Genomic DNA, 15,180 nt, shown 5'->3' on the forward strand with positions numbered 1-15,180 from the left:
CCCCACCCCCAAATGTTAAACATCTCAAATAAACTGAACCCTATAAACCACCTTGAGCACATGTGCTAGATAACATATAGAGCACAAGATATAAAATTAACTGCTTTCAAGAGCTTACTATATCACAAGGAAGACAGACTGTCACACAGCAGAAACAATGTTAACACTATGACAAAATCAAGATGAGCACAAAGCTAGCAAGAAGAGAAAGTGATTCATCCATTTAGAAGAAAAGAAAATTTGGAAACACATAAGCGAGTGGAGGGCCATTCCAGCCGGGAGAGGAGACAGGACAGACAGAGCACAGAAGCATGAGGAGCACCCTGGGAGCACTGTGAGGTCCGCAGAGGAGGTTAGCAGGACATGCACCTACCAAAGCACCGTAAAGGGCCTTGTGGTCAGACTGAAAATCTCAAGTGAGGCTGGAGAGACAGTTTAAGAGCACTGACTGCTCTTCCAGAGGATCCAAGGTGAATTCCCAGCACCCACATAGTTGCTCACAACCTTCTGCAACTCAAGTATAGGGGATCCAATGTCTCTTCTGGCCTTTGAGGACACCAGACATGTAAGAAGGGCACAGACATGCATGCAAGCAAAACACACATACATGTATAATAAAGTTTAAAAACAAAACAACAACAACCAAAACCTAACCGAGTTGTTGTCCCACAAGGTCAATACTGCTGGCACTCTGCTCCTGCTCCCTAGCCGTCTACTCAAGAGTGTCAGTGAACCTTGTGCCTGTGAAGCCTATGCTGTTGCCATTATATTACAACGTCTCCCTTTCTGATCAGAGGAGGCTAGATGGTCTTGTATTATTTCAAAAGAGACTATTTTAGTCATCTGCTAAAAAATTTCCCTTGGTTATATGATTATGTATTGTGTTAAAAGATAACACAGGCTTTACCCTCAACCTACTAGCCCAGCCACACTCTCAGGATGGTTCCCTTTCTTAATAGATAATAGACAATTTCTATTTTAAAAAGAAGGGGAAAGGGAGGTGGCAGAGACTGCATACACATCGCCCTCAGCATTTGTTGGGAACCTGAGGGAGACAAATCATTGAGTTTCAAGGCAGCAAGGTTTATATACTAAGACACTGTCACAAATCAAAGGGTGCTTGGGTTCTCATGTTCTTATACACACTAGGAAAGAGCTCTTGAAACTAAGCTACATCCCAGTACAAAACATGGACTTCTCTACCAACTGACAAGTGTGTGCCTTAATTAATGAGGTACTACAGAAATCAGACAAATTTCAGAGTGGTAGGAACTAATGAAATGGGTACATTAATAGAGTACTAACAATATAAAGTACCAATACTCTGATAATCATTTTAGATTAAACATTAATTACCTTTACATATGGGTTATTCTGAAATAAAAATGCAGGAACTTGCAGAGTAAGATATTCATTTTCTCTCCAGTTTAGCATAAAAGCAACACACTCTTCAGCTACAACTTGACGAAGGGGAATATCTAAAAAGCAAGGAAAGAAACAGTTTGAGAAGCCAAGCTTGGGAACAAAAGGTCTTTAATCTTAACACTCAGGGAGGCAGGAAGATTAGAAGTTCAAAGTCATCCTAGGCTACACAACAACTGTAAAGGCAGTGTGGGTTACAGAAGACCTTACCTATGAAGAATGAATGAATGAATAAATAAATAAATGTACTAGAAATAATTTAAAATACAAAAGTAGCATGGAAAAAAGTCACCAAAGCTTGTTTAACCACTGTTTCCTTTTAAATAAATATAATGACGCATGTTGTCAATTTTTATAGCTCAAACCAGTAATCAGATTGTACCATACTTTAGGAGTAAGAACATAACGCATCCTTAGTCACAATGCTAAGTCAATGAATCTGGTGCCTGCATCCAGAAGAGGTCATTGGCTCTCCTGGAACTGGAGTTGGAAATGGTTTCTGTAAGTCACATGTGAGTGCTGGGGACTGACCCCAGGTCCTCTCTAAGAGTAGCTAGTGCTGAACTGCTGAGTCATCTCACCAGCCCCTCTCGACCTTTTGTTCTGTTTTGTTTCAGACAGGTTCTCTCACTGAATCTGCAAAGGCATCCCTACACATACGCACACACTAGACAGACTTTTGTTTTTGCTTCTTTTTTAAATGAAAACACCTTTCTTTTCACATCCTGACCCACAGAGACAACAGTCTACAGTTCCAACTCTTCTAGTGGCACTGACAGCCTTGACCTCTCAGAGATTCACCTGCTTCTGCCTCCTGAGTGCTGGAACTAAAACCGTGTTACCACCAACCGGAGCTTCATAACAGGATATCATAAAAATGTAAGACCTAGCCGGGCGTGGTGGCGCACGCCTTTAGTCCCAGCACTCGGGAGGCAGAGGCAGGCGGATTTCTGAGTTCGAGGCCAGCCTGGTCTACAGAGTGAGTTCCAGGACAGCCAGGGCTACACAGAGAAACCCTGTCTCGAAAAAAACCAAAAAAACAAAAAAGACTGAGAGGCAGAAAGAGGCCCAACTGTAGGACAGGCAGAGTGGCCCAAATACTCAAGGGACAAAGGCAGAAAGATCACTTGAAGCCAACATAGCCAACACAGCATAAACTATCCTATGTCTTAGAAAATAAAATTACAACATGTAATTTTACTATATGTAATTTACATGTATTTTACAATGTAGTTTCTACAATGTGGTGAGTGGTCCAGCAAAAACTCATTTCACCCCAACCCCAAATCCTTAGAAACTTCTGAATGTACTCATACCAGGAAATAAGATTTCTACTTGTGTAACCAGTGAACCGAATTCATACTGGTTTAGGAAGACCTTAAATATAATCAACGTTCTCCTTCTAAGAGAAAAAGCAGCCACATGAAAACAAGAGCAGAGATCAGGGAGGTGCAGTTACAGCCATGTAACCCAGGAATCCCAGGAGAAACTAGAAACTAGGAAGTAGACAAAGTGTTTCCCATGTCTTCAGGAGCATGGCTCTGGGTCACACAGATTTCCAATTTTAAATCGCCTGGTTTGCATAGCCATTATGGAAACCCCAGGGAAGAAAGTTTCTCCCGTTACCAATATTCTCAATTCACTTTTAAACCCAAATTGTTCCAGGATAGAAATTTTCCTATAGAGGTAAAGTTACTGCAACAGACCCCTACCCAACACACACCCTACAATTAAGTAAATTTTGCATTTGGATTTGTTAACCAATCTTACCAGGAAGCCTCATTTCCAAATATCCTCGTACCCTACTGATAAGGTCAGAAGGAGGTCTCTCTCCTGACTGCCCCACTCCAGCCTCGTGAGTGCGAATATCTAAAAGCAGCATCTCATTCAGCATAACCTGGCGGAGTTTTGGTGAGAACTCTGTCACCAGCTCCAAACAAGCTGTAAAGAGCTGTTTGGAGTGAGGAAAGTCCTATAAAAGAAAGAGAACAGGCAGTCAATCCTCTGAACCAGAGCATTATGTATCTTTACAGGGACTGAGAAAAAGGATACAATTGTATCTAGGAGAATGAGGCTAAATTATCTTTTTCTTTACTGTTGATTTATTACAATAAATACCTATAACTACATGAATTACTAAACAAGTTCAACAGATATTATACCGTAACAAAGACTTTGCTATTATTCAAGTATATGATTTTATGACAAGAACCATTCTCCACCCAAGATACTCAGAATCTGACCCTGAAATAGGTTTCCCATCCCACACTTTTTGCATACCACCATAGAAGTATATATCCAACAAATCCACATCCTTTCCTACCACACACTGTAAACTACTATCCACCCACCTATCACCACTCTCCATCTTGTTCTCATTCTAACAGTCTGACTTCCCTAATCACAATAAAAAGGTTTTCTCAGTTATCTTACTGGAACAGGGGCTACACCCCAGTGTTCTGCTAGTCATTTTACTTATTTGTTTCTTAGGACCTCACGACGCAGCCATGTCTGTCCAGAACTTCCTATGTACACCAGGATAGTTTCAAACTCAGAGATCTGTCCTCCTAAGTGCTAGGATTAAAGGCATATAGCATCCATCACACCAAATACTTTTTTCAAAAGGAGTTTTTTTGAGCGTGTTTTCAAGACAATTTCTCTGTGTATCCCTTGCTACCTTTTCCTGTTTTATACCTGTGTGGTATCCATACTTATCACATCATTCTTGGACCTGATAGTGCTCTGCTCTAGGATCTCATCCAGTACATTAAAATCAGGAAACAAGGGATGGAGAGCTTAGAGCACTTCTCTCAAAGAAGACCTAAGTTCCAGAAAGCAATCAGGTCTGGTAGATCCCAACCTCTTGTAACTCTAAATTCATGGTGCCTCTGGCACCTGTACACATTATACACATGCCATTACACGCCTACACACAGATACATAAATAAAAATAAAAATCCTTTTCATAATTAGCAGACAGGGCTTTCTGTTCTAATTAGAGAAGTATGAGGTGTAGTGGATGTGCCATGGTGTGTATGTGACAACTTCAGATTGCTCTTCATCTTCTACCTGTGTGAGACAAGATCTCTTTGTTTTGTGCACACTGAGCTGGCTGGCCCAAGAATTCTGGAGTTTCTTCTGTCTCTCCAGGCTCCTGCTACCATGTCTAACTTTATATGAGTTCTGAACTCAGGCTCCACATCCACGCACCAAGCACTTTACCCACTAAACAATCTCACCAGCGTCTGAAGAATGTCTGAACAAATGTTTAATTTACATTTGACTCACCTTAACAGTACTGCAGTGTAAACCTTTGGCCATGAGAATGTAAACCAAATCTCTTGTTAAATTGTCCTTAATTCCTAGGATAACACTACTATATACAGAAGGTACTTCCCACTAAAAAAATAAATAAATAAATAAATAAGTCATAAACGCACATACAGAGAAAGGCAAATCTAGGTGACAATTTCTCAATGATCTCTGATTGCATTTTTTTTTTAAAGTATCAAAAAGCACATAATTTTCAAACAGAAGGAAAATAGCAATAAAATGTTAATAATTGTAAACATTTCACTGTAGAGATCACTAGTGAAGGACTAAAGTTTCTAAAGGATGCTGCACAGTCAACACAAAGGACCAAGAGTGGGGTAGCACATGCTAAACATGTACAAAGCCACCATGACACATGATAGGTAATACTGGTCCTCATTTTACAAATGATAAAACTGAGGCAGGTACACCAAGGAGATAGATGGAATATATACAGCCATTAAGTACAGAAACTGGAGGGCAGTTTGCTTATTATTATGCTATGTTTTCCCCTTAAAACTAACACCAATAAACATACCATAAATACCAGGAGAAATCTTAATATTAGAAACAACTTCCACTACACTGCATTTGTGTATTAAAGCCTTATAAACTATAAATGAATTTCAGGCTTTTCCTAAACAGTGTCACCAGGGGAAAAAATATAGTCAGAAATCTTGCCAAAAGGCTGGAAAGATGGTTCAGTTATAAAAGGCTAGACTCAGCCTGGTGGTGGTGGCACATGGCTTTAATCCCAGCACTCAGCAGGCAGAGACAGGCAGATCTCTGAGTTCAAGGCCAGCCTAGTCTACATAGCAAGTTCCAGGATAGCCAGAGGCTACACAGAAGAAATCCTGTCCCAAAAAGAAAAAAAAAAAAAAAAAAGGTGATGGGTAGCTAGGCTCACAACCAAAATATGAAGAAACACTGCCATATTATTTGAAGTTTCTGCTATGGTTACTGCCTCTTATCCTGAAACTACAACCCACTAATAGAGTTTCTTATATGTATTTTCACTTTTACTATTTTATTTTGAGTCAGAGCATGGCCTGGGAAGGGCTCCTGAAGGCCAAGCCTAGCTGAGGAACAACTGGTAGCTGAAGGCTGCTAAAGAACAAGTTTTCCTCAGGTTTATCCTCCAGAAGATGGTCTCATATCAATGTAAACATGGGCAGTATTAAATGGTTCTAGAAGCTATAGAAAAAAGAAATAAAATTAAAGACTTAAAGTTGGGAGAAAGTTTTTGGATCGAGGTCTCAGAAGAATGGGAAAGGAGTTTATTTGCAAAAATAAATGACCAGGGTTGAAGGTGTGGCTCAGTGGCCTACTACTGCCCAGAGTGAGAGAAGCCTCAGGCTCATTTCTCAGAACCAGAAACAAAGCAGACAAGAACAAAACCCTTGAGCCCTGTTAGGTAAAGACAGGATAAATAATATACATTTTTACCTATATTTACAGTTGTGTTTCAAACCCAAGGAGGTGTTCTCACAACAAGTAAGACATGATCTCTGTTACATTACTGGGTATTACTGTATGTTTCCCTTTTTTCGTTCCACAGTCAATGGTAAAGATACAATTGTGGTCATGTGAAAGTCTTAAACTATTAAAGGAGTCCTTATTATTTATAAATAAATAAATAGGCAGAGACTGCGGTTTCTCCTAGATTACAGTACAGAAGTAAGAAATGTATTCTTAAATGTTTCTTACCTTATTTGACACAGTCCAAAATTGTCGCTCTGAAGTCATACCATGCAATTCAATTAAAATCTGTCTAATCCGCCAGGGATCCACTGATAATATAAGCTGATGTTCCAACTGGCCAATGTTGACACTTGCTGAGGCTAAGGAAGAGAGCTCTATTTCAGCTAATGATTAAACTCAAACTTAAATGTCAAATTTTAAATATGATACAACTAAGAGATATAGCATATGTGAAGTGTCGTAAGTTAAAAGTAGAAAACATTTTGAAAATAGAATTGTTTGTGTAACTCAAATTATATATTAACTTTATTTCCACACAGAAAACCTACAATGTGTGCCCTTAGTAAAGTGAATACACACACACACACACACACACACACACACACACACACACACACGAGTAGAGTAAAAGTGTAACAGTGAATTAACTAGCCCACAGAAAGAATTTGCAGAAATATGGAAAAAATGAATATAAACAAGTCTCCTTTGTAAACATATATTAACAAAAGTGTGTATGTACTATATCTTTATTAGCAATAATAAAGCATGCGGGTGTTTTTAACCCATTTTTTACATTGTGCATGCATGTCCCTACATGTGGAAGTCAGACATCCACAGACAATGGTTCTCTCCTGTTACCAGGTAGGATCCAGAAGCGAGATTCGGACCATCAGGCTTGCCAGCCAAGATAGGTGTTTTATAGGGAAAGAGAAAGAAGAAGGGGGCTGCAGAGACGGCTCAACGGGTAAGAGCACTAGCTGCACTTCTAGAGGTCCTGAGTTCAATTCCCAGTAACCACATGGTGGCTCACAGCCATCTTTAAATGGGATCTGATGCCCTCTTCAGGTGTGTCTGAAGATAGCTACTTATATACATAAAATAAATAAATCTTAAAAAAGAAAAGAAGGAAGGTTTCCCATCCCACCCCCAAAAAAACCCAAAATGACCATAGGAAAAAAAATCTAATTTTGGCTCAGGCTATCAACAATCAATGGCATACACACACCTAGGAGTTTTGTGGGTTAATATTGTTCTTTGTGTGGTTTTAAGGCTAACATATCTTACTCATAATAGAACTGTATTTTGTATTTAGATAGGTAAGGTCACAAATGAGAGAAAAATCAAATAAGATAAAAATGACAATGTTCTCAAAGTTAAATGCTTAGCCAGCGACTAGCAGCAAGCCATATTGGCTGACCATCCCAATTCCTTTTGGTCCCACGTTTCCTTACCAATCTCCTCTCCATTCATACTTTTACCCTCAAGAACATATGAGCACTATGGTATCTAGGTCTATTCCCCAATCTATAAAATATCCATAAGCCTCTAGCTCACCTGAAAACCAAGAACTGCTCACACAGAAATCTAGCCACAGCAGACAGATTACAGTTCTATTAACTATCCACAAAAATACCAACTAAAACACAAAGAAAGCCTTAGGTATATCTTGAAGAAGGACAAAATATCAGCTAGCAGAATAGAGCTAACCTGGGATATCATAAAATGAAGTCACAGGTTTAATGCACAGATTTACTCTCGGGGATCTCTTTCTCATTTGATCAACAAGCAGCTTTCGTTCTTCATCTTTCAACAGTGTAATGAAAAGCTCATGAGACGAAATCATGAAGACATACTGCAGATCTTCCAACCCCAGACACACATTCCTAGAGCAGTACAAAACATTATAAAACAAGAGTATGTACATTTTTATTTGGGAAAAACATTCATATGGACCAATTATTAGTCATAAGCCATATTTAAAGCTATCATTTCATAAATTATATAACAGTATTTTAAAACACATGTTACATTTTTCCTTTGGTTATTGCTTAAATTACAATGTCAGTGCTATAATAAACTAAAAAACAAAAAAGGAGTCTAGAAGGCAACTACATGACTGGTAATTTTGAGTGCTTGCTGTTCTTTTAAAGGACCTGAGTTCGGTTCCCATCACCCATGACAGGCAGATCACAATTGCCTGTAACTCCATCTCCAGAGGATCCAACGCCCTCTTCCAGCTTCTGTGGGTACATGCATGTACACACACACACACACACACACACATACACACACACACGTTTTGAGTACTTAACCTTAAAGCTAAATATTACTAGACAAATTTCAACTTAGTTTATTTTTCAAATGGAACTTACTAATTAGATATATAGACAGTATAAAAATATAAACACAACTAGTAAAAGATACTTTTCAAGCTGGGCATAGTAGTGTATACCTGTAATCCCAGCATTTGGGAAACAGAGGAAGGAGAACTGAAAGTTCAGGGCTAACTGGAGTTATGTGGTGAGGCCTAGTATCTAAGCAGTAAATGCTGTGGGTATAGCATATCAGCAGAGGACTTGCCAGCAAGCCCCGGATTTGATCTCCAGGATCTCATAGATACACATTTCTCAGCAAGGCATGATGGTGACACACACATTCAATCCTAGCAGTCAGGACTCTGAAGTCTCAGGATTGTGAGTTTCCGGAAAACTAGATAATCACAGCAAAATCCTATCTCAAAAAATAAAAGCTGGCTTGTGGTGTGGGGCAGGAGAGGTGCAGGGAGGGCAATATAGCTCAAGAAGGTTACAGCATTTGCTGCTAAGTTGAATTCCCAGAGCCTACATGATACAAGAACAGAATCCTTTGTCCACTTACCTCCACACAGACACCCTTGCATGTGCTCATACAGAAACAGACACGAATACACACATATACACATAACATTTTAAAAAAATGTCTAAAAAAAGAAAAAATATATTTCTCATGAAACTAAGTTCTAAGTTTAAAACAAAAAAAGGTACTCACTTTAGAAAAGCAGCCATGTTTCCTTTCAGAGAATCTGAAGCTTTTTCTACGTTTATTGATCTTGAACATACCTAGGAATTAGAATTTTCATTTGAATATGCATCTCAGTTTGAAATGTTGAGATTTCAAAATAAACACCTCATGTTTAGGGTGTGTATGTGTCTGTGTGTGTGTGTTTACTGAGTATGGATGTTCAGCCTGGATGTCTACTTGTGCACATGTCCACGCCTGATGTCTGCAGACCTGAAGGTGGCACTGGACAGATTCCCTGCAACTGGAGTTACAGATGGTTGGGCTGACATTGAGTGCTGGGAATTGACCTGATTCTCTACAAGAACAGCCAATGCTCTTAACTAGTGAGTTGTCTCTCCACTGCTCCAAATAACTGAACGTTTATGTTTCAATCACTAACCACTGATTTGATTAAGTAATTTAAAACAAAAGTCCAAGGTAAGAATTCATTAAAGAAAGAAGTGGGACCAACCATTTTCATAAATTCAGGCATATGTAGTTAAGAATAACAACTTGTGAGCCGGGCGTGGTGGCGCACGCCTTTAATCCCAGCACTTGGGAGGCAGAGGCACGCGGACTTCTGAGTTAGAGGCCAGCCTGGCCTACAAAGTGAGTTCCAGGACAGCCAGGGCTATACAGAGAAACCCTGTCTCGAAAAAACAAAAAACAAAAAAAAAAAACCAAAAAAAACAAAAAACCAACTTGGTTGCTTTAAGTTCCTATCTAGGATCTGCCTTCTATTCTACTAAGTTTCAAGAACTCTTCTAACATATAAGAAGAAAAAAATACTGCTAAGCACCCTCAAAAAAGGAGTAATCCAAATACCTATGACAGATTACTACACTGAGAAATAAAGTTATAATGCTGTTTTTGTTGTTGTTGTTGTCTTTTTCTTTTTCCTTTGAGACAGGGTCCCATATATTCCAGGCAGCCTCTAATTTGTCATGTAGCTGACAATGACCTTGAACTTCTCATTCTCCTGAAGGAATCTCAGTGCTGCCATTGCAGACTTGTGTTACCACAACCGTATTACATGTTGATGGGAAGGAGCCCAGGGCTTTTGTGCAGGCTAAATAAGCACTCTATCAAGTAAGCTACATCTTCAGTCCAGTAAGAAAAACTTTTCAGAGATCAGCAATGATGCTGGATACAAAACATATAAAGTGCATCATGCCTGTAATCAATACAGGTCCATACTAAGAAACGTGTAAAGTTAGGCGAGGTGCCACATGCCTGTGATCTCAGCACTTGCTAGACCAAGTTAAAAAGATACCAAGTTTGACACCAGGTAGGCGAAGCAATCGGCCTGTATCTCAAAAGGAAACAATTAAAATTTGACAGCTGACAAACCACTCAGCAGTAACTCTGAGGATCCCAAGGACAGATTCCAGCATGCACTTAACAAGCTCAGTGTCCCTGAAGATGCATGAAACCCAGCTCCAAGAGAGCAGAGATAGGAGGACTCCTGGGCCCTGCTTGTTTTCTGCACAGTGGAAAAACCACAAGCTCAAGGATCAGCAATGAGACCTTGATTCAAAAGATTAGGCAGAGGGTGACAGAGGGTGAGGTGAGTTAACACCCTCTTCTGGCCTCTGAGCTCATATAAAGGTGGATACACATATGTACATATGCTCACTTGAACACTGAAATAAATTTTTTAGGTCTGGTGAGATAGTTCAACAGGTAAGGGAGCTTGGAAAAGCATGATAATATTTGAGTTCCAACACCAACCTCTCTCTACATGTGTGCAATTGCATGTGTGCGCGCGCACACACACACACACACACACACACACACACACACACATATACAATAAGCAAATACACATATAAATATAATACGACGTTGTTAAGTTTTTAAAAATTAAGACCTGGGGGCTGAAGCCAAGTGTAGGGTTCATGCCTTTATCTTAGCACTTGAGAGGCAGACATAGGCAGTTATCTCTGGGTTCAGGGCCAGCCTAGCTACATAGATAGTGCTAGGACAGCCAGGGCTATGTAGTTAATTGTCTCAAAAAAACAAAAACAAACATACAAAAAAAAAAAAAACCCTTGGGGACTGGAGAGACAGTTCAGCAGTTAAGAGCACTTACTGCTCTTGCAGAAGACCGGGTTCACTTCCCAGCACCGTAACAAATGGCATACAGCTCAGCTCCTTGTAACTAATTCCAGAGGCTCTGATGGCTTCTGGCCTCTGCAGGTACCTGCACACACATGGTGCCTATAAACTCAGGCAGACACATAAACACGCACAGAAAATAAATCTTAGGCAAGCGTGGTGGTGTAAGCATTTAGTCTCATCACTTGGGAGGCAGAGACAAGTGGATCTCTGTAGATTTGAGGGCAGTCTGGTCTACACATCAGGCTTAATAAATAAAAACAATGTTTCTTTGAAGAAGAAGAAAAAAGCAGATCATTAGGGTACAGCCCTAACTGCAATAGAGCAGAGCAGTCAGTGAAACAGCAAAAAGAATGCAAGCAAAGAGCGCAGCAGAAACAAGGAGGCAAAGGAGGAAAGGCCTGCGTAAAGGGCAGAACACAACACTGGGGCTCATGCCTACTTCACCACTGGGAGGCTGGGCACAAGAACAATGAAGCTGAGGCCTGGGCTACACACACACATACACACACACAACAGGAAGAAGTTGAGAAAGGAGAGGAGGAGAGAGAGGAGGAGGAGGAGAAGGAAAGGAGAGAGGGAAGGGAAGGAAGAAGTAGAAGCAGAAAGAAGGAGAGGAAGAGGAGGGGCAGAGGAGGAGAGGGAAGAGAGGGAGGAGAAAACAGAGAAAGAGGGGGAGAAGAGGGGGAAAGGCAGCTGCTGCTACTCAATTTGTTAATTCTGTCAGCTCTTAAGCACAGAAAAGAAACACAAAGGTTCTATTACCATAGATAGGGGAAATGCCTTACCTCAAGGAGAAAATCTATTTTTTCTTTGTTTGGTCTAAGAAATAGTTGATTGAACTGGACACTAATTGTTCTGCCTTCCAGTACATCTCGTACTGTGTTGCAGACACAAATTTTAAAACAGATTTCATCTAGAGCTTCATTTCTACAAAACACAAAAGTAGAAAAATGAATGTTTTTATTATAAAACGTGAACAGTTTTGAGAATTAACATTTATGATGTTCAGTATTCTACTAAATACCATATACCAATTCAAAAAAATGTACAAAAAAGAATACAAAAAGAATTCTAAAGATTAAGCAAGTGAAAGAACTGTACTACAAATAACTTTCTCACTGCAAGATTTTTAAAAGAAACTAAGAAAAAAAACAAAACAAAACTGTAAAATGTCCCCACTGGGCTGAAGGCTGGCTCAGTGACTAAGAGCAGCACTGGCTGCTTTTCCAGAGGATGTAGGTTCGCTACCACCTCACAGCTGTCTCTAACTCCAGTTCCAGAGGACCCAACACCCTCTTCTGACCTCTGGAGACACCAGGCATGAACAGGGTATATGGATACTCAAGCAGGGAAACAACCATATACATAAAAATAAGCATTTGTTAAAGTGTCTTCACAGAGTTTTAGAGAGACAGATAACTCAGAGGTTAAGAGCACTTGAGTGCTCTTCCAGAAATCCTGAGTTTAACGCCCAACAACCAACCACAGGGTGGCTTAGAAGCACCTATAATGGGATCTGAATCCCTTTTTTGATGTGCATGAAGACAGAGCACTATTACATATAAAATAATGAATAAATAAATCTTTCAGAAAAAACTCTGTAACACTTTTTGTCCATTATATCAGCAAATCTGAAAATAATGTTAATAATTTGTAGGTAACTTGCAAGTGTAATTTCATAATCCACAAAACACTTATTCTGATATTCAAAGATCAAAACTTACCCCTGTTGAGCTTTCTGAAAAAGTTCCCTTAATACCGATTGTCGGAACTGGACTGGTAAAGTGAAAGTTAAGTTATCTTCAATGAAAATCTGCACTACTTCCTAGAACAAAGACAGGAAATTGCACTCATGTAAACAAAACAAAACAAAACAAAACAAGGTCCAACAGGCTGGCTTTCTTTCCATGGGTCAGAACGTCGCTCAGCTGGCAGAAGGCCTGATTGTCTAGCAAAACTAAGCCTGGCTTCAACGTCAGCACTGCTTAAGACTAGAAGTGGCACACGACTGCAATCTCAGAACTAGGCAGTAGAGGCAAAGTTCAGAGCCCTCCGAAGCTAAAAAAAAAAAAAAAAAAATTATAAAGCATCCTCTTTAAAAAATTCTGAAATTAGACTAAGAACAGAAATAGTTCTTCCTTTCTCAGAGTTGAAGACCATAGGCCACAAGTGAGAAGCAGAAAAGAAACTAATGAAGCCTTAGCTTCTAATCAGAAACAAAAACAAACCACAAGCACAGCAAACTTTAGCCAAGAGTACATCATATATATACCTCTAACTGCAGCATGTGGGAGGCTGAGGTCAGAAGCTGAAAAGTGAAGACCAGCCTGAACTGCACAGTGTACCTCAGTCAACTGAGCAATCAATGTTTCTATCTATTTATCAATATACAACAGCAACAACAACAAAAAACGTTCAAATAAACTGTAAAGGATTATTCATGAAACAAACTTCTAAAAACAAACAAACCAAAACAAAACAAAACAAAAAACCTTAAAATAATTAAAATTAATTTCCCAGGGAAAGCATGCTAAGAAACAACTGCAATAAATTTAAATGATCTAAAATATACTACTTAGTAAATTATAGAAAATACTACATATTACATGTGAACCCTGTCAGGTCTTTTTGAGCTATGGAGAAAGAGGAAAGGAGGGAGGATAATGTGGGAAAAGGATTTCTGCTAATATCTGTTCAGGTTAGCCACTAACTAAGAAACAAGTGGTCTCAAAGCTATAGATCCCCCACCATTTCACCTCCATACAAAATATGACAATGCAAGAATCCTCAGAAATAAGTCAGCCAGCCACTGGCCTCCTGTGAGAGATACCATTATCTGCTTCACTATTGTAGCTTGACTAACACAAAACAGAAACCTACAGGGTTCATGTAAAGAGTCCTAGCCAAATAAATACCTAAATACAATGTCTGAGAGACAAAACATTTCTACACATGCCAACTGCCATACATTGCAGTTTCAACAGAATGGCTTTTTTTCTTTAATTTTGCCATTTATGTATGTTGTTTTTGAGTTTTGTTTTTTGTTTATTTGTTGTTGCTTTTGTATGGCTGTCTATATGGATGACTGTGTGTCAGAAGAGGGCATAAGATCCTTTATAGGTGGTTGTAAGCGCCAATATAATTGCTGGGAATTGAACTCAGGACCTCTTGAAGAACAGCTAATGTTCTTAACTGCAAAGCCATCTCTTCAGTGCCTGTTTTCCCCTTCTTAGCACCTCATTATATCTAAGTTCTAGACCTGTTATTTGGAGGTTATTTACATTCACAGGAACATGAGAAAGAGGAATGTTCCAAAGGTCTTATTTGCACAGGCCTTATCCCGTGAAGGAGCTTTTGAAAGGCTTTTATTACATAGCCCTGGCTGGCCCGGAACTCACTCTGTAGACCAGGCAGGCCTTGAACTCAGAGATCCAACTGCCTCTACTTCCCAATGCTAGGATTAAAGGTACATGCTACCACATCCAGCTGACCTTATTTTTTTCAAATCAAAAAAATAAATTAAAATAAAAAATTAAGGACCTTCTTATAATCTATATCTTACTCTAATATAGTGATTCACAACCTTCCTAATACTGTGACCCTTTAATACAATTCTTAATATTGTGGTGAACCCCGACCATAAATAATTCTCATTGTTACTATATAGCTGTAATTTTGCCAACATTATGAATCATAACGTAAAAATCTGATGAACAGGATATCTGATATGTGACCCCTGTAAAAGGGTCATTCAACTCCCAAAGGTGAAAGTCACTGTTCTAATAGACTTACTAGACCCTCTAT

General features: G+C 39.3%; 1 protein-coding gene across 4 annotated transcripts in view; it reads right to left on the reverse strand.

The window, feature by feature from the left end:
* Positions 1-15,180, reverse strand: part of Ints8 (integrator complex subunit 8) — a 55,108-nt gene that overhangs the window by 23,252 nt on the left and 16,676 nt on the right. For all 4 annotated transcript variants that reach the window (XR_390345.3, NM_178112.5, NM_001159595.1 and 1 more), the window contains exons 9-16: positions 13,101-13,201; positions 12,162-12,303; positions 9,244-9,314; positions 7,924-8,099; positions 6,442-6,575; positions 4,711-4,821; positions 3,193-3,394; positions 1,357-1,478 (exon numbers count right to left, since the gene is read on the reverse strand). Coding sequence is in view for 3 of the 4 variants with exons in the window: in NM_178112.5 (NP_835213.3) it covers positions 1,357-1,478; positions 3,193-3,394; positions 4,711-4,821; positions 6,442-6,575; positions 7,924-8,099; positions 9,244-9,314; positions 12,162-12,303; positions 13,101-13,201 (1,059 nt within the window). In the remaining variant the exon portion in view is untranslated. The remainder of the gene's footprint in view (positions 1-1,356; positions 1,479-3,192; positions 3,395-4,710; positions 4,822-6,441; positions 6,576-7,923; positions 8,100-9,243; positions 9,315-12,161; positions 12,304-13,100; positions 13,202-15,180) is intronic.

Source organism: Mus musculus, chromosome 4 (genome assembly GCF_000001635.26).
Source record: "Mus musculus strain C57BL/6J chromosome 4, GRCm38.p6 C57BL/6J".
Taxonomy (NCBI): domain Eukaryota; kingdom Metazoa; phylum Chordata; class Mammalia; order Rodentia; family Muridae; genus Mus; species Mus musculus.